Consider the following 20585-nt stretch of genomic DNA (forward strand, 5'->3'; position numbering starts at 1 on the left):
GCACCACATACACAGAAAAAGCCAGAAGTGGCGCTGTGGCCCAAGTGACAAAGTGCTAGCCTTGGCTTAAAAGAAGCCAGGGGCTGGGGATATGCCTTGTATACATGAGGCCCTGGGTTCGGTTCCCCAGCACCACATATACAGAAAACGGCCAGAAGTGGTGCTGTGGCTCAAGTGGCAGAGTGCTAGCCTTGAGCAAAAAGAAGCCAGGGACACTGCTCAGGCCCTGAGTCCAAGGCCCAGGACTGGCTAAAAAAAAAAAAGAAGAAGAAGAAGAAGAAGCCAGGGACAGTGCTCAGGCCCTGAATTCAAGCCCTAGGACTGGAGAAAGAAAGAAAGGAAGGAAGGAAGGAAAGAAGGAAGGAAGGAAGGAAGGAAAGAAAAGGGAAAAGAAAACAAGGAACTTGCCAGGCTGTGGTAGTTCAGACCTATAATTTTAGCTACTCAGGAGGCTGAGAGCTGGAGGACCCAGGCATAAAGCCAGCCTGGGCAGAAAAGTCTGTGAGATTTCATTCAAAAATAATCAGCAAAAGGCAGGGCTGGAGGCATGGTTTAAATGTCAAACTGCCAAACTTGAGCAAGCAAACTGAGTCAGTGCAAAGCTCTGAGATCAAGCCACAGTACCAGCATGTGATATGTACATACACACACACACACACACGCATACACACACACACACACACACACACACGCATACACACAAACCCAGGGAGCCGAAAATGGTTAAAATTATGAAAAGAAAGAGAGAGAAGAGGTAGATTTATTTTACTACATGCCCAAACAAGAATATCACCGCTACAGAAATCCCTAAGTACGGGTGCCAATGGCTCATGCCTGTAATCCTAACTACTCAGGAGGCGAAGATCTGAGCATTGTGGTTCAAAGCCAGCCCAGGCAGAAAAGTCCCTGTGGTGAGACGCTTATCTCCAATAAACTACTCAAGAAAGCTGGAGTGGTACTGTGGCTCCAGTGGTTGAGTGCTAGCCTTGAGCCCAAAGAGGGTTGGGAACAGTACCCAGGTCTTGAGTTCAAGCCCAAGACTGCCCCTCCCCCCCCCAAAAAAGAAAAGGAATTCCAAAGTCTCCTAACTATAATAGTGCACATCTGTGAGGCAGGGCCTCAAACTCTCAGCACAAATTACTGCAACATTTAGTTTTCTTCTATTTCTTTTATGTCTATATTCCACAAGAAAATATGGCAAATATTGAGCTTTAATTATCAAGGAGTTTCTAGTGCAGACTAGAAACATTCCTTGGTGGAGATGCAGATAAAAATGGCACTTAAAAGCGAACATCATTTATTCAGTTATAACTCTTCTTTCGCCTGTTCCAGATGGAACTGAGCCTTGAAGGTGTGAAGTCCCTGGCTCCTTGTACCAGAGTTCCCTGGGAAACATTAGCGTGACAATGAGCTGGGGGGATTTAAACTTCTCAGAGAGTTGTGTAGACAGTGAGTCACAGCACTGAAAACAGGCCGTGCGGAGCCTTAGCTGGGACCGTTCTTTCTGTGATTATCTAGGAAAGGCTGGGAAATCACCAAGTAGAATCCTATTCCTGAAAGAAAATCAGTTCCTAGTCAGTATAATATTCGGCTAATGCTTTGGCTGTATTTGGTGTGAATGTCTATTAACCTACACATTTGATGAAGCAGCACACCTGTCCTCTAGCCAGTCTAGGTGAGTAGGCACTCACTGTGGTGTCTGTAGTCATGGGGGTTGTCGGAGTCGACATCAGAGACTCGGATCTCCAGGCTCTCCAGATCACCCCAGCATCCCTCAGAAAGTCACAGTGGATACAGAAAGCCCGGGGTCCCTGCACAAGTATTTCCTGTTAGGCAAGGCCCCCGGGAGCTTTAGAGGTGGATTCTTGACTCACTATCTGATGCAATTAGTGTCAGAATGAGACCCCAAAACGCTGCATGTTTAAAATTTCTCCAAGGAATTGAAATACATAACCATTTGAAAATCTCAACCTAACCAGGCACCAGTGGCTCACACCTGTTGTAATCCTGGTTACTGGCGAGGTCTGAGGATCCTAGTTACTCCCGAGATCTGAGGATCCAAATTCTAAGGCAGCCCGGGCATCAAAACTCCATGAGAATCTTATGTCTAATTAACTTCTAAAAAAGCTGGACAGGAAGCACCAGACTTGAACAAAAGAGCTTAGCAACAGTACAGAGGCCCTGAGTTCAAGCCCTAGCACCAGCACAAACAAAAACGAAAACCGAAAAAGAAATGAAGAAAACCACAGCTCGTGCCTCAAGACTTAACAAAGCAGCAGCGAGGATTCTGCTACCCCAGCAGAGTGTTGTATAGACATGCCCGTGAGAGTCGTGTCCAGAACACTCTCATTTTTTTTTCTTGATTTGTTTTGGTTTCATTTTTTTTTTTTAACCTAAGAAGTCTTCTTTTGCCCCTCTCCTTCTCAAACAGGGGTAAGCCATTGAACTTGGGTCTGTCATCTGGTGGTGGTTTCTGCTGTGTTTTGGAGAGACTTTTGTTTATTTGGCACGCTCTTTACAGGCCTGTCAGGCTCTGGGGATTTGTGGCATTTGCAGAACTTACCAGGCAGACAACATAAAATTCTATAATTCATAGAGTGAAATATTTTGGAGCCCCCCCTTCATTTTTACAAATTGGCCATAAAATAGAAACCACAGACATAACATTCATATAACCCTCGTTGGCAAGAATGAAGAAGCATAAGAGGTGGGGTGCATGAAGACTCTGGGTGTTTGATTTTCTGTAGGGCACCCACAGACAGTAAGGATCTTGCGATGGGGGAAGGGAACAAAGTTCCCTATTACCAATCGGCAAATACCTCTCAAAGAAAGCTCACCAAGTATATTTTAGACTTGAGGCTCTTGCCTGATGCATAGCTGATTAAAAAAAAAAATCTCCTATCCTGTAGGGTTTCTGTTTGTGTTTAACTGTGTCTATGAGACCAAAGGAGGATAGTCTTAGGAGAAGAATACAAAGGCACAACGCCTGTGTGCATCTGATCACATAAAATGATATCTACTGAAATGAACTCCAGGAGATGGAAAGGAGAGGTGTCTTCTTGGTTGCTGTTTTTGTTTTCTTTTCCTTCTGTCTTGTTGGTTCATTTGTCTGGGACAGTAAAGGAAACACAGAAATGAGGGGTGGAGGGTGAACAAATATAGCCGTTATTCTCTAGACATTGTGTTGAAAATGAACTCCACAACTTGTGGGTGGGGACGGCAGGGAAAAACTGGGAGAGAATAAGGGAGGGGTGGCATTGTCCAAAGAGAAATGTACCTTTTACCTGACTTATATTAACTGCAACCCCTTTATAATAACAATTAAAATGCATGAAGAAAAAAAAAACAGAAAAGGAAAATTTTTAAAAGCAAGTGCAGCTTTTAGGCCATTCCACAGTCACTGAGTTTCTCATTGAGGGCATTCGTTTGCGCCAAATAGATTTAGGGTTTCGTACGCATTTCCCTGTAACTGGCTGCTTCCTATTTTCCCCTTTCGTGGTCACAGTGGTTCACTGTCCCCAAAGCAGCTGTGCCCTGCCACTGCCCAGAATATCTGAGGCGGAGGAGCAGAGGGGGCCACCCTTTCTACCACCTTCGTCTCTCATTAGTGCAATCAATATGCTGAGCTTCCATTAGCTTGCTAGGACAAGTCCTTGGGATGGAGGGAGCGGCTAATCAGCTCTTGTCAGCTCCACTTTGGCTTCCGGGGACTTGGGTAATAGCTGACCCATACTGGTAGTAATCACTGACTATTGAAAAGTAGAACAGTTCATGAGGTTGGCTACCATGTAAGCCACAGAAAGCAAATAGTATCTCTATCCCAGAAGTCTACTCAAAACCTTTTGCATCTTTTGCTTTTATTGTATGTTAAAGAGAACATCATCTTAGGGGTCAGGAGAGCAGAAAGTTGGCCTTCAGTTGTCAAGTGCCATGTTTTACTTGGGTGACCTTAAAAGTATCAAATGGCCAGGCCCCAGTAGTTCACGCCTGTAATCCTAGCTACTCGTGAGGCTGAGATCTGAGGATCACGATTTGAAGCTAGAGGCCTTTCCTTGCTGAGCAAGTTCTCCGTCACTTAAGCCATGCCCCAAGCTCTTTTGTGCTCTAGCTTTCAAATAGATTTTCCTATTTTTACTGAGGTGATTTCTCTCCACAATCCCCCTACCTATGGCGCTAGCATAACTAGTATTAGAGGGCTCCTCCACCCTTCCCAGTGCATTTGTTGAGATGGAGGTCTCACTTACCTTTTGGCCTGGGCTGACCCCGAATTGCAATGTTCCCGATCTCTACTGCTCAAGTAGCTAGGATTACAGGTCCCGAGCCTGGCCACACATGGCTAAGCATGAGGCCTGGTTCGCCCTCCCTGAGTCTTGTTCCTAACTGTGAAAACGTGACTGGTTTTTCTCAATGTCTGAGTTGGGCTAGTTGCCAATAATTCAAACTGATAACATGATGAGTGAAAGTGCCCTGTTACAATGGCATTCTTTTACGCAGATGATTTCTGCCAGTGTTTGCTTAGAAACCTCAGCTGTGCTTGAAGATTCTCTTAGTTTTAAATTTCAGCAGAATCATTGTTAGTATTCAGTGTCCCATTAAATTCCCCAGAGCAGTCACAGTCTGATCAGGGTGTGTTGAGACTTTTTGCATGGAGATGCTGACTCTGAAGAAAGGAAGTATTTATTATAGGGGGAAACCTGAAGGAGAAGGAAGAACAATAGAATATGATCGAGGTACAGTATGTATATGCACAGAAATGTCACAATAACCCCCCCATTTAGTATAGTTAATATATATTAATTAATACAAATAGTTTTTTTTTAAGAAAAAGCATGAAGTAGAAGAATAGTACCAAAATAGCAAAGACTGGTTCCTAAGCAAGTGATATAGGCATTACATTTTACTCCAATGACCATTTCCAAGAAATGCTGCACTGCATATTTCAGCAAAGTGAGTTAAACCAGAGTTACGAAGGCACAGATTTAATGGCATACCACAGGCAAGTGTTGTGTACATTTACGTATGAATTTTTAGTCTTTATTATGTTGTTTACCTCTTATAACCTCTTGTTAGGATTTGCTGCATGAGAAAATCCTTTGGTTATCATTTACCACGTATTACTCCAAGCATTCAAGATGGAAATAGTATCTTTATTAAGAATGTAAATATTTAATCATAGGTAGTTTTTTTATAATGGCTCCTGTACCTGATCAAAACCACTGTCCGGAGCAACTGGGAAAGAAAAATAAATAAAGGAATGCATATAGGAAGGATGAATGTAGAACTATCTCTATTTACAGATGACATGATGAACCTAAAGACATGAAGATTCTAAAGAATCTCCCCCCCCCCCTTACATACACACAAATGCTGTTAGGGCTCACAAATGAGTTTAACAAGGTAGCAGAATATAAGACCAATATACAAAAGTCAGTTGTATTCCTATTAATGAACAACCAACCCAAATATAAAGGAGCAATTTCATTTACAACACCAAAAATAATGACTTCAGCAAAAGGAATATAAAGTATGCAAAGGCATAAACACTAAATGAGTAGAAAGCATCTTCATGTCCATGGATTGGAAGACTCCCCATTATTGAAGTGGCGGGACTCCCTGACTTGAGCTACGCCTCAAATACAATTCCTGTCAAAACTTCAGCTGCCACTTGGAGGCAGATGTGATGACAAGTTGATCCTAAAATTCTTTGGGGACTGCAAGAGACTCAGGATGGTCAATACTATCTTGAACAATAAAGAAGAACAAAGTTGGAGGGGCTCATCCTTCTTAAATTCAAAATCTAACCAAGGTTATTCTAATTTTTTTTTAAAAAATGTGTGGGCCCAGCCTAAGGATAAACATAGATCAATGGGATAGAATTAAGAATCAAGAGATAAGTGTTTGCCAGTATGGTGAGTGGATTGTGGACAAGGGTGCCAAGCCATTAACTGAGGAAAAAAGAATGCTTCTGACAAACAAATGGTACTGGGATAATTAGATTTCCACATGCAAAAGAATGAAGTTAGACTACCATCTCATATGTGTATGTATATTTTAAAACATAGCAACAAGAAGACAATTCAATTTTATATACACATTTCATCAAAGAAACTGTACAATGACCCCAAACCACATGAAGAGATGTTTAACATTATTAGTGATTGGGGAAATCCACACGAAAACCACAGTGACGTGCCATCACACATCCACTAGGATGGGTGGAATAAAGATTTTTTTTTAAGGCAGTAACAAGTGTTGGCAAGGATGTGGAGAAATTGGAACGCTCACATACTCCTGATGAGAATATAAAATGATGCAGCTGTATTGAAAAGTTTGGCAGCTCCTCAAAAAAAATTAAACATTGGGTTACCATAGACCCAGCAGTTCCCTAGGTATATACACAAGAGAATCAAAAACATATGTCTGTGCAAACACTTGTACACAAGCACACATAGTGGCATTAGTCACAGTGGTCACAAAGCGGAACTCATTGCCACATCCATTATCTGAAGGATGCATAAACAAAACGTGGTGCGTTCATACAATGCAATGTTACTCGACCAGCTGAAAGCATGAAGCATTGAGTCATCTCCCAACACAGGGAACCTAGAAAATATTCTACTGTGTGAAAGCCAAACACAAAAGGCCCCATGCGTGCTGGTTTCATCTCTATGGTGGTAGAGAATGCTGTAAGAAAACCCCGAGGCAGGAAGTGGATAAATGGTTTCCAGGGGTCTGGCGTAGAAAGAGGAAGGAAAATTATTACTAACAGGTACTGAAGTTCTTTTGGTGATGATGAGAATGTTCTGGAATTTAATGGTGGTGACATTTATATTGCCTATTGAATATACTAACCCCCACCCTCCTAAATGGTACACTTTACAAAGATGAATTTCATGGCATATGAATTATATGTCAGCCTTGTGTATGTTTGAATGCTGCTCCCATGCCTTGAACTCACTTCTCTCTCAGTATTTTTTATCAGGGCTAGCTCTCTCTCTATCCACTCCCCGAGTCCTGGCATGTTGCTGGTTAATTGGAGATGGCGGTTTTGTGGATTTTTCTGCCTAGGCTGGCTTCAAACCTCGATCCTGTGAATCTCAGCTGTCTGAGTAGCTAGGAGTATAGGGTTGAGCCACCCGCACCAGGCTGTATTTCCACTTTTAACCTTACAGTACTTTTCCTTGATAGCTCTCAGTTGTCCTGATAAAATACAACTTGCAAAAAAAAAAAAATTATTTCCAGGAAAGCACACATTTATCTAGAGTGTGGCGCTCACAGTCAGCCCGTAGACCACATGCACTGTGGCCAGACCAGGTGTGTGCTGGTGTGAATAAGCAGCGCTCTCACCGTGACCTGTGAGGATGCGCACTGCACACGCGACTTCCTGGCTCTGGCTCTCTCTGCAGCTCACTGCCATTCACCCAGCGCTCCCTGCCCAGGATTGAGGGGCGCATCCCAGACGTCTCACGCTTGCTGTCTTCTCTTCTCATAGGTCCTCCCTTTCCCCAGCCAGGTGGTGTACAACCGGGTCGGCAAGTGTGGCAGTCGCACGGTGGTCTTGCTTCTGAGAATCCTGTCAGAGAAGCACGGATTTAATCTGGTCACATCCGACATTCACAACAAAACCAGACTCACAAAAAACGAACAAGTAAGCGGACTTTTCCTGTTGTTCGGTTGTATTTTGTTTCCACTCATTCGTGTAATTATTGGATGCCTTACGGGACCCCATTCATCTAACTCCTCCGAGCAAGCACCAGGGTTTCAAATGCTTGTTGTATTTTTGCCGGATAGTAGAAGGGAGTTTAAGGTTTGTGCAGGAACTCCAAAATCTGGGAAATCTACCTAAATGGATACTTTCATTAGGGCTGATGGACAGTACACATTAGTCAGTCTATTCAACTAAAGTAAGTAACACGTAATCTCAGAACAGTGAAAGCCCCCGAAGTATATACATCATCTGACACCCTCAGAGGCCAACTGAGAACATTTTCTTCTAGCATTTCTTCCTCGGCGTTTTCTGTCTGCATTATGGCCAGTGGTCTGCTTGGTTGATGGGAAATCTGGACTTTAGAGCATGCTTTGGGTTGTTCAAAAGTGACGAAACAATTCCCCAACTGGGCGGGATTCATCTCGCCCAAGTAGAACTGACCCAGACCGGGCACTTGCTAGTATTAGGGGAGTAGTGCCATCTTATGCCAGGACCCTGCAAAGCCTCGTCTGTAAACTGCAGACTCCGCGGAGATGCCGGCGAAAGGAAGAAACACTGGGCACAGTATACTCAATGATCATTTTTCAGGGTCAAGTTAGTCAGCCTGGTTTCCAGAAGTTGTTTCTGTCCTCTTAGAAACTTAGGATGCCCAACCCCCCCACTCCACCCCCTCGTCCCCCACCCCCACCTCCAATGTGGAATAAATGCCACATGTTTTACTGCTAGGTTGGGTTCACAAGTGTGGAATTTCTACCTGATTCTATTTCATAACGATAGTCCTCACCTTAGATCTCACTTAGGACTTACCTGATCCTATTTTTACCTTTTTATCCGTGGTAAAAGCGGGACTGCTGTAAGGCGATCACAGCCAGCTGTATTTTCTCTAACACTGGTACGTTTAGTGTCATGCACAAAATAAAGATCAAAATGCTCACTCTTTTGAAAGTTCTCATAAGACAGGGTCTAAGCAGGGCGCTGATGGCTCATTCCTGAAATCCTAGGTATTCAGGAGGCTGAGATCTGAGGATCATGGTTCGAGGCCATCCTGGGCAGGAAAATAGACTCGTATCTCCAATTAAGCACATACACAAAAAAGAAAGAAAGAAAGAAAAAAAAAGCTGGAAGTCGAGCTGTGGCTCAAGTAGTAGAGCATTAGCTTTAAGCGCAAAAGTTCAGGAACAGCACCCAGGCCCTAAGTCGAAGCCCCAGGACTGGCACCATAAAATAGGGTCTAAGTATTACGTTTAAATAGTCATTATTAACACAAGAAATAGGTAAGTGTTGCCAATGAACTAAAGAGATTTTGAGGTGACTCCCTCAAAATAGATTCCATTAAAAATTATATTTTATGGCATTTAAACATATCACATTTTTAGTTACGCAACTTCATCGAATAGGGATAGATTCTCTTTGATTCCCTTGCTTGATTAGTGAGTAAATATGGTTAGGTCCTTTAACTCCCTGAAATTAGAAATTAATAGCCTATGTTCTTGTAACTTTATTACAATGCTTCAATTTGCTTTTCCTTTGGTTCTAAGTCTTAAGGACTTCCCACTGCATTTAAATATTTCTGTGTGTGGAAAGCTGCTCAGTTCTCAGGTGACATAAAGCACACTTGCTAGATTTTAGTTGTCACTGCTGAGGAGGATACAGATAACCCAGAATGTACAAGACAAAGGTCACAAAAGGCTTAGACATGAGGATGTTTGGGAATGTACTACCACCTAGAACACAAAATACAGTATATACATATTCTAGGTACCAGTGGCTCAGGCCTGGACTATTCATGAGGCTGAGGCCTGGAGGAAGGTTTGAGGCCAGCCCACACAGCAAAATCTGTGAGATGCCATCTCTAATTAATCAGCAAAAATTCAGGCAGTAGATGTGGTTCAAGTGGTAGAGTACCATTCCTGACCAAGCAAGCTGAGCAAGCAGGAAGCTGGGAGTTCAAGTCATAGTACCAGCAAAGCTAATTATGCGGTGGGATTTTATACAGGTAAAACTACCTTGTTCTCTATGTTAAACATGAGAAAACAGAATACAATTGTAACTCGAATGGAATCATTTCTATGAAAAGTTAATAATTTCCTAACAGTGTATAGAGATTGCTAGGGCCAGAACGGGTTAAAGACAAAGTCATCTTTCTGCTCTAAAATATAGGTTAGCTCTCATCTGCTTGGAATGGTTGGCTTGTCTGGAAGCCAGGGAATGGACTAGACAATCTTTTTAGGTTCTTTCCAACCCTGTGATTCTGTGATATATTTTTACTACTTCTAGCATAATCTGTGCATTATGTAGTGGAGACATTTCTGATTCCTGTGGTCAGTGCGACCTAGAATATGTTTCATTCCTTAATGTAAATCCCTATTAAATCAGAAAGCGAGTTTTCACAACCTAAAGTGAAGGTAGCGATCAGGTAGCAAAAACAAATACACAATTTTGCAATTAAAGAAGAAAACGTACGGAGAGTGAAAGTGACCTTTCTGGAGCTACCTAATCTGACTCTGGCTTGTGAGGAGAGCAGCCAGGAAATGGACGGAGAAGCAACCAAGTCTGACATCGTTCAATAACGTTGAGAAGACTGGTCCTACATCCCACACATTCCTTTCACTGAAGTTTCAAAGTGAATAAAAGAAGCAGAGAAAGAAATATTATTTTAGCTTAATCTATTCAGGAAATAGTTTATAGTATGAATAGCCCCTCTTCTTGCTAATTTATGAAAGAATGAAGGGGGAATGACTTAGGCCGCTAGTTAAAATTTTCTAATAGGTCTCACCCTTAAACTTTAAAACTGGGAGAATTGGTTCCCCTGAAAATATTGTTTATAAAAAATATATATATATATATATAGCGTTTCTGCCTCTGGTAAAGCCGGACTCTCTTCACCATTGAAACTACTCACAAATAAAAGCTACTCCATTCCAATCATACACAAAGGCCAGGGTTAAATTCATATATACATTCCTTTTTGTACACACACACACATGCACACAATTAAATGTTAAAATTCTATTTAGTGAAATAAGATACAGAAGGGATTATTAAGGGGAAAGGGAACATGGAGACACCAAATGTTAGCATGGCTATAAAAAATCCTGTACATCTGCTCTCCTAGGAATAGAAATACCTTTGGTGTTTGCATTTGGACCACCTCCTCCACGGAGGGGCGTGAAGCTGGTGCTGGCCAAGGCTAGACCTCTGCAGCGTATTTGGTACACGTTCACAATGACGCCACTTCACAGACACCCTAACCCAGCTTGCTGTGATCCCTTAGAAAGTGGAGATTGTGTGCCATTTGAAAGAAAGGAACCTTGTTTCTAAAAGACATAGAATGTGATCATCAAGGACCTACCTACCCATCTGTGGTGGTGGGCCCCTATCCTTCCCGACTGAGCACAGTAGAGATCAAACCATCACCACACACCACAGACCTAAGGACCCTTGATTCTTTGATTCATGGTAGAGATGCAAAGATGGTCAGCAGAGGAATATGACGGATTTGGTAAAGAAAATTAGCATTTGTGCTTCTACCGAGGTTTCTGAGCATTACAAATTGGAAACAGTACCTACAGCACGCTCATTGTCTTACTGTATCGTATCATTTAACTCTTTTGGACCAGAAAAGAAAATTTGCCAGTAAGTAGGTCTGATTCTGCAGTTTATCAGTGAGTGGACTGAGAGGCTGGGTTGTAACTCAGTGGCAGAGCACTCGCCTAGCAAGGGCGACACCCTGGGTTCAATCCCCAGTACAAAAAGAAACAGACCAAACCTAAGGCCGCCTAACTAACTCACTATGGAGAAATAATGTGAGGCAGAGTGACTATGTATGATAGGAGAACTAGAACCAGGGCTCTGGAGTCCCAAGGCCATCCTCATAGTGTGATGACTGTACAGTAAATCTCCAGCACAGTCTTATGGATTTTTTTGTTGTTGTTTGAATGGTTTGGTTTTTTTCCCCTAGTACTGAGGTTTGAACTGAGGGCCTCCTGTTTGTTCAGCTTACTTGCTCCATTGGCCCTCTATGGCTTCAGCCACGTCTCCCATCTGGCGTTTTGCTTGCTCTCTTGGAGAAGGATTCTCATGGTCTTTTCTGCTTGGATTGTCTTCCGGCTGTCCTCTTCCAGATCTCATCTCCTGGGTAGCTAAGAGGAGGTGTGAGTCACTGTCCCCTAGTTCCAGCAAAGCTTTTTAAAAACTAGACTTCTAATGACTCTTCTACTGAAGGTCCGGGGCTGTCCAGAAAGCTTTTTATTATTTTTTTTTCTTATTGAAAGGCCACAGGGCACTCTATGGGCATCCAGGATTAAGGAACCTGCTCAAAATCCTCATGTCAGTGTTTCTCTACAGATGTTCCTGCAAACCTTAGTCCCCTTAGACAATGAAAATTGGGAAAGGCCATGGTTCAATAGATTCAGGAAATGTATCACTTCTCTTTCCTTAGGAGATTCCTAAGGATCTTTTGGAAAGATTTTGAGACACACACACACACACACACACACACACACACACACACACACACACACACACACTCACCTAGTCTTACCAGCCTGGCCTTAGTCACAGGACTCTTCCTGAGTGTTTGGAAGTCTCCTCTGAACCCCACAGACTTTGTAATTCATTCTTGGGAAATCTGTACTAGTTTCCTTCCTTCCACGGCCATGCCACAAAAAGCAACTGTTTGACTATACATCTCCCATCCGCGCTAAGTCCACACAGCAGCCCTTCAGATGATCTAAGCCTCGCACAGTGTTCACGAAGGTGGGAGAGACAGCCACACTGTGCCCAGGGGCTCCAGAGCGTGTCCGCCTCCAGCTCACGAACAGTACAGCACGGTATTCCTGTGCAAAGTGTGAAACTCCCTCCACACACACCCTTGCCTACTGCAAGGTCCAAATTTGAACTATGGCTATAAAGAAACAAAACAGAAAAAAAAATGTTATCACAATAAATCTTGTCGCGTTTGGAAAAGTCCAAAGGCTACAGAGATTCCTCCAAGGCTTTCTAGGTGGTTGAATCAAGAAGGTTCACTTAGGATTGAGTGTGGTGGCACACACCTGTAAGCCAAGCTGCTTTAGAGATGGACATAGGAGAATCATGGGTTGAGGACAGCCCCAGTGTTACCACATTTTACCTATTTTAAAACAACCCAGGCAGAGTGGTACGCAGCTGCCATCCCAGCTACAAGAGCAGTAGAGGTCGGAGGTCAAGGTCTGAGACTGGCCAGGCCCAAAGCACAAGACCTCATCTGAAAAACAAACTAGAACAAAAAGGGCCGGAGTTGTGGCTTAACTGGCTGTGCTTTGTGGAGCATGTGTAAGTAAGCACTCTGAGTTCAAACTCAGAGTTCCCAAAGGAAAGAGGGAGGTTCTGCCATCAGACCTGGAGGTCAACCCAAACGAGGAGCCTACGTGATCTCTGAGCCTTGTGCTCATCCTGTTCTGCAAACAGGGTCTTCTTGTCTTGGGTTTCTGTACACAGGGACAGAGTCCTCTTCGTGGAAATTTAGAAAGAAAAAAGGTGGTAGGACAGAGGTAGAAGCAACCAGGCCTGAGAAAAATAGTTTTGTTCTTCTTCCAATTATATATGTCAGATTGATTTTCTCTATAATTCAGACAGACTCTTTGCCTTGGTCATGCCATTGCTCCCCCTGGTGGGCTTCTTCTGCATTGCAGGCGTGCATTCTGCTTTGTGCAAGGTCCTGAGCTAAAAAGGTAGGGAGAATTCCTCCACCCTTCTGCTAGAAGGCCTTACCTGCCCCCCCACCCCCCACCCCCCCCCCCCGCCCCCAGGAAGAGGGCAGGTAACGTAAGCCTCCAGCCATCCTTCCAGCCTTTGAAGTTGAAGGTGCCGCAGTTCTCCTCTGAGTTATGCTCTCCTTGGTGTGTTAATAAGCACACATTCTTTCTTTCTCTTCAGATGCTTTGCCAAATTATAGGGTATCTAGTTGCTCGTGAGTGACACAAGAATTCACAGCAAAGTGAGGCTGGATACCTTGCTGCTGACAAGCATTTCCTAAAGAAATCAAGAGCAAAGTCTTTCTCTGTCTTTTCAAGTGAAAAGTTTGCCAGTCTTCCACCCTCATCAATTAAAAAGCAGGCAGTTGGAATCTACTTCCCGCTACCTCCCGAGAGCATAAGCCTGTTGGATTCTTGCATTTTCCCCCTTTCTTTTTTCAACATTATGTATACTGTGATCTAACTTATTCCTATAGATACATAGTGTCACATAACTAACCTTTTAAAAAGCATTTAAAGTTTACATCAGCTTGTTAGAATGCACTTGATTTTTCCCTCACTAGAACTTGTAGAAGGTAGTCGCTCTGGTATTTAATACGTGTATTTCTTTATGTATGTGTACGGTGCTTTGGCCAGAACCCAGGGCCTCATTTATGCTAGGCAAGCACTCTACTACTGGGGAACCCTTCAAACTTAGATTTCCCAATGGTTTTATTCTTTGACTTTTTCAACACATCTCATGCAAGATAGAACCTTTGTTCCTATCCCAAGAACCGACTTCATTCTCCAGAGCTGTGCTCCTGTCTTAAAAGGCAGACAGATCCAATCATTGTGGAAATTATTCATGGTTTACACACCAACTCAGGGATACAAACCAGGGTGAAATTCATATTTGAAAGCCATTGCACCAAGGTTTGGGGATTTAACAGACTTGGTTTTGAAATCTAGCCCTACCTTCATGTGTCAGTAAAGCTTCAAGCTGTTCTGTGCCTCAGTGCCTTAATCTGCAAAGCATGGATAATAATATTTAAGCTAAGGGGTTAATTAATCCTTTAATCTTTAGAAGGATTAAGTGACAGCAGGTATAGAAAGTGTCTTGGTATATAGTGAAGCCTTCAGAAAGTGAGAGTTTGCTTGGCATTGTGATTGTCTTTTCTTTTTGATGCCGATACCAAGGCTTGAACATAGACAGCCTCATGCTCTCACTTGACTTCCTTGCTCGTGTCTGGTGCACTACCACCTGGGCCATGCCTCCAGTCTAGCATTGTGCTGTCTTAGCTATTGTAATGAGAATGCTGTGTGCGCCACACGACACCACAATAAAGAATATTCCAAGACCAGAAAGGGCTGAATTCATGCCTTGAATGAATTGCATGAGTGATAGGCCAGTTAGCTATACATTTCTTTGAATGCCTTCCACATGAAGCCTTAAACCAGTGCCTGTGGTGCACCATAAATAATTAAATCTTTGGGGTGGGGGGGAGGGATCTCTGTGCACTCATCATGCATAAACATGAGCACTAGCACCTTCCTTCTATGTTTAAAGATACATCTAGAAAGAGTCCTCCCTTGTCACTGCTAATCCATTTTTCCTTGAGATACAGACAGCTTTATGACTGTTATGACACTTCTCAAAAGACTGTTACTGTTCTTTTATTAAATTTAACACATTGACTTGCATTTAGAGAATGTAATATTATGTTGAATGTGTGAACGAAAGTATTTTTTCTGACCTGTTTTTCCAGTATTCTTGTGCAATTATAGGGGCTTTCTTTATGATTTTAATGTGTACAGAGAACTATTTGAATGCAAATAATCTGAAGATAGATGCATGAATAGTCTTTATGCCAAACACATGCATAGACAAGCATTCTTTTCCTAAGCAAGCATCCTAGAAGATAAATTGCCTATGGTTATGCTTCTCAATCAACAGTTCTATTGGTCAACCCCTCAACACTCAGAATGGGTCCAAATAGGAAGTTTTATGACCAGAAAGGAGCTCCACAGACCTGAGGGTGAGCAGGAACTGACCAGGCAGCCTCCAATTTCCTTTGAGCTTACATCTGAAGAAGGGCAAACCATTATTCACTCGGTGCTGCCCTTAATTAACAGAAAGCCTAGACTCAGGAGCTCAGAGTCATTTACTTTCAAAATTGAATTTCACTTCTTCAATCATTAATAAGTATGAATAAGTAATTTGAGGGTTTAGACATGGGGGTAGGGTCAGTGACTATAACGCATGCACTAATTGGGGTTAACTCACTGAGCAAATATTCACTGACCATGTCTGCGAGTGTCAGCCCTGGCATTAGGCATTAGGCAAAAGGGGAAGACAAACAGGGAGAGCAAGTCTCTCCCATTAGAGTTTCCATTTGCTGCGGTGCTAGACGACAAGTTTTGTTTCCAGTTTTCGACTTGAAGTAGTTGAATATGAAAACAGCACACGCCTGATGTTCACCCAAGCTTGCAATCTTCCATGTGCTTTTTACCGGTTTCCCACATCCATTTTGGTGGAGTCAATAAGAAATTCTAGGGAAAGTAGAATTCCGGAAGCAAGGGAGTCCTAAGAATGCTTGGAATTTCTAACAGATTTTATTAAACATTTTCTGTATCATGACAAGTTCCAGAAGAACATAAAGGTTAGTTTATGTGAATATAAACTACTTCTTGCCTTACTGATAATGGTACATAAATAATTCAGATGACCACCCACCAAAAACCCAAGATGTCTGGCGAGGGCTCCGTGTATTTCCCATGAAATGTTTCCCCTATAAATTGTTATAATCAAAGAGAAAAATAATGAGGCAGTGTCTCATTTTATTCCCACTTTTCAAGTCTAAAGTACTAATTGCAAGTGTTTCTGTAAATCCTGATAATGTCTTTATAAAAACAGAAAATGATTTACCCTTTTCCTGGTTTGACTTTAAATGAGATTAACATCATTCTTTTACTTACATTTCCAGTATAAGCACACTCCCATTTCCCTAGGTGAAATTATTTAATCTATCATGTCGTTTGCATGGTCTCGATTAACTAAATGAGATACAGGACTATGAATTTGGGAAGTTCTATTTTATTCACTGAGAAACCTTATATAAAAGTTCATAAATGTTACCCGAAACCCAACTCTTGGGCTCTGATCTACAAGAAATAAGGAGGTATGAAAGGAGTTAGATAGATAACCTTTAGCTTAATATGGCTTGGTAAATTAGACCCTATATATGCTAATTTTGTACTTTTTTTAATAGATGGAACTGATTAAAAATATAAGCACTGCCGAACAGCCCTATTTATTCACTCGGCACGTTCATTTCCTCAACTTCTCAAGGTAAGCCACTTTCTGGTTTAATGCTTCATTTCTAATGAATAATTACCCTACAAATCTACCGTTATTTGCAAGGAAGCGCAATTGCCCTTGTAAAAGACATTTTTAATCTAGTTGCCTTTGCTGCAGAATCAAAATTTGAAGTGTTTGGATAACAGTATCATTTCTTCTTAGAATGCCATCTCAAACAGTATAAAAATGTGGAATTATTTTTAATGAGAAGATAGCTTGATGACCGTTCCTTAACCAAAGAGAGTCAGGATTTTGTATGGAAACCAACAAGAAGGCAAGATAGTAGTGTTTTAATATAAATATTGTATTGCACCATTCTGAACAATTTAAACCTGGGTATAGATGGGGGGGGGTTATGCCAACCTTTCTCCCTCTCCTCTCCTCCCTTCCCATCTCCCCGCCTTTTCCCTCCCCTCCCCTCCCATTTCCCTTTGTCTCGGTGCTGGGGATTGAACCCTGAGCTTTGTGCCTGCTAGGCAAGTGTCCTACCCTTGAGCCATACCCACAGCCCTCTGTCTAGCTTTTCCATATTCCATTTGATTTTTTTGGAGCCTTGAACATTTACCATTGGACAGGCATTCAGAATTCAGTATTCTCTTCAGCATCTGAAGCTTTCTAATACTAACATAGCTCTATGGACTCAGCTGTCTTGACCCTCTGTTGATTAAAATGCTAACTTCACATTCCAGCAGCCCATTATTAACCTTGGTTACTGTCACAGTGACCCATGCCTGCACAGGTAGCCCTTCAAGTCCTGCTCTGCCCCAGCCCTGGCCTGTGTTCATGGGTACTGGCAGCTAAGAGACCACAGCAGGTCTGTTGAGCCGCTTTGGACCTCTTGGTCTTCCTGGCCCTCAGTCTGTCAGCACTTCCCTCATTTTAACTTGGGGAACAACAGTGTCTCACAGATGCAGAGGGCCGGGGCACGCTGCCCTGACCTAGTGGGTACGACCTGTAAGTTGATGCTGACTTGTTGCCCCTGTGGGCTGGCCACCCCAGGAGGCTTGCTGTAAGGAGCCAGAGGCTCAGAGGGCTGTCCAGCCAAGGTCAGGGTGGTGAGGGCAGGTTTTAGCTTTCAAAGGAGCTTCCCACTGGGCCACAAGGCCGTGGGCCAATTAAAAGCCAAGGGAAAGAGATTAAGCGAAGCACATTATGAAGCAGAGAAGAGGAGTGGCTCTTCAGCTTTACAAGGGAGTCTCCTAGGCCTGAAGTTTTCCATGTTCCCTATAATGTGGCTTCCCTGGGAGGGTGAACAGGACCCTTGCCCATTGTCCGCAGTGGCCCCATGCCAGGCCCTGTGCAGCTTGGACTGAGTTGCAGCCATTTGTATAAAACGACTCAGGACTGGGTTGGCCCGTGGGTGTGTACCCCACACCCCGCCTTTCCTACAGAAACCCAGGCCAGTGTGTCTTGCACAGATGATATGCTAGGGACCTGCTAGGTCCTTTAGGCCCTGTGTTGTATGACTTGGGACAGGACAAACACACACACACACATACACACACACACACACACACACACACACTCCCTGCAATTCCTGTGAGCTTTCCTTTGCTTTACCCCCCCACTTGCTTTGCACACCAACTACAATATCACAAATGGTTATGGTTATTTCAGGATAGTACAAACATCTAATGAGAAGCCACACTCACTATCTTAATGGAATCAGCATCCCACAGCCCGGCGGCCATCTTTTATCATGGCCTCTGCCATCAAATAGACACACAAGAAAGTAATCTTGATGGCCTGAACTTTGAAAGCCTCATCAAAGTTAGCCCACATGCAGAAAGCAGTGGAGAGGGGGTCCGGGGGGTGGGGGGGCTCTAGGAGCAGCCCTTGCCTTCCCGCTGCTCAGGACTGGGGCAGGTCAATCAGCCGCTTCATTCCAAGTGGAACTTGCATTTCTGCAGAGATCTCAGGCCGCCACGGGTTAGCTCCCAGCAGTTCCCTGGGAGCCGGGCAGGCCCTGTGTCCCCTCCGTCCTCTCCATAGTGCAGCTCAAGGCCCCGTGGTGGAATGCCCTCGGCTAGTTCTGTATGTCACAGGAGCACTTGGGGTTCTGGCAGGGAACTGGCAAGCTCCCTTTGCCTTTAGAGTCCTTGAGTTCATCCCCTCTGGCGGATGTACAGTCAAATGAGAGGCACGCGAGGAGCAGGGTCATAGGGCTTCCCCCGACACGTGGAAGGCCATGCGCTGAGTACAGGGCTGGCTCAGCTCTAGACCCATGAACAAACAAGAGCAACACCTGACCAAGAGGAGCGGCAGGAATGCCTTCCACAGCTTTAAGTGTGGACTCCGCAGGGGCAGAGGGCCTCACTGTCCTGTTGCAGGACCCAGCCAGCCTGGCTCAATGTGGTCTGTGTGAGAACTCTCTCTCCTTCTCCTCTTTCCATTCCACAGCCCGGGGCTGGGGCCTGGCTCTAAGACTGCATAAAAATAAGTGCATGATGGGTCTGGGAGTGTGGCTCAGTGGTAGAGTGCTCGCCTAGCATGCATGAAGCCCTGGGTTCGATTCCTCAGCACCACATGCACAGGAAAAGCCGGAAGTGGCGCTGTGGCTCAAGTGGTAGAGTGCTAGCCTTGAGAAAACGAAACTCAGGGACAGGGCAGAACTGGCAAAAAAAAAAAAGAGTGCATGATGAGCCAAACCTGAATCCACATGCAGACCACTGTTAAGGAGCTGGGGAACCAAAAACCAGCCTTTCCCCCTTTTTCAAGGGCATATTCGTACTTAAAAAAAAAAATCTTCCTTAGGCCTCCATGGAAAGCTGTAACCATACACAGGAAGTCTCCAAGCAAACTGGCAGGGAAAAAAAGATAACTAGATTGGAGCTTGTTAAGAGGGCTCTAAACATGCTTTTGAAAAGAGAGTTCTGTATTTTGAATTCTAAGGCACAGAGAGAATTAAGCGGCTCTTAAGAAACCTGCCTTTGGGCAAGAGTATAGCGCATGTCTGTAATCCCAGCTATGTGGGAGACGGAGGTAGGAGGCGCTTGATCTAAGGTTGATCTTTAGCAAAGCTGGAGACCCTGTCTGAAAAATTACTAAACCAGAGGAGGCTGGAGGGCATGACTAATGTGGCAGGGTGCTTGCTAGGAAGAAAGGAAAAGAAGGAAGGAGAGAGGGAGGAAGGAACAGAGGGAGGGAGGGAGGGACGGGTGGAGGGATGGATGGATTTGCTCTGCTAATAGCTGTATATAGGGTACAGTGACAAGAATGACACTGTAGCCCTGTAACTGTTCTTTCTGGATATTTCCAATCTTCCCATGCAGCAAGATCTTACTACTGAGCAGACTGGAAGGATCAGTGTAATCTCTCTCCCCATACTTTCCTTGCCCTGTACATGTTCTAAACTTCGGAAGGATATAGTGTTATAATAAGGAAGACAACCTGCTGTCGCTTTTCCTCCATTAACTATGGCATTCTTGCTTGAAATGCAGAGCTTCCTAGTGATGCGAAGCGCTCGCCTGTCACTTGCTCACTTAGTCCATTTCCTCATCATCTTGGTGCCTGGTGCTCCTCTCCTCTCTTTTTTTTTTTTTAATTTTTATTATCAGTCAGAGAGGTTACAGTTTCATACGTTAGGCACTGGATACATTTCTTGTACTGTTTGTTACCTCGTCCCTCATTCCCCCCTCCTCCCGTCCCCTTTCTCTTTCCCCCCCCCCCATGAATTGTTCAGTTCATTTACACCAAACAGTTTTGCAAGTATTGCTTTTGTAGTTGTTTGTCTTTTTTTACCCTGTGTCTCTTGATTTTGGAATTCCCTTTCAATTTCCTAGTTCTAATACCAGTATACACAGTT

The 20585-nt window shown here is 43.6% G+C and overlaps 1 protein-coding gene across 1 annotated transcript in view; it reads left to right on the forward strand.

Moving 5' to 3' along the window:
• The window catches only part of Ust (uronyl 2-sulfotransferase), a 241705-nt gene that overhangs the window by 135434 nt on the left and 85686 nt on the right, over window positions 1-20585 (forward strand). Inside the window, exons 3-4 of the mRNA XM_048354264.1 lie at window positions 7493-7648; window positions 16692-16771. Of these exons, the coding sequence (XP_048210221.1) occupies window positions 7493-7648; window positions 16692-16771 (236 nt within the window). The remainder of the gene's footprint in view (window positions 1-7492; window positions 7649-16691; window positions 16772-20585) is intronic.

This window comes from Perognathus longimembris, chromosome 9 (assembly GCF_023159225.1).
Source record: "Perognathus longimembris pacificus isolate PPM17 chromosome 9, ASM2315922v1, whole genome shotgun sequence".
Lineage (NCBI taxonomy): Eukaryota > Metazoa > Chordata > Mammalia > Rodentia > Heteromyidae > Perognathus > Perognathus longimembris.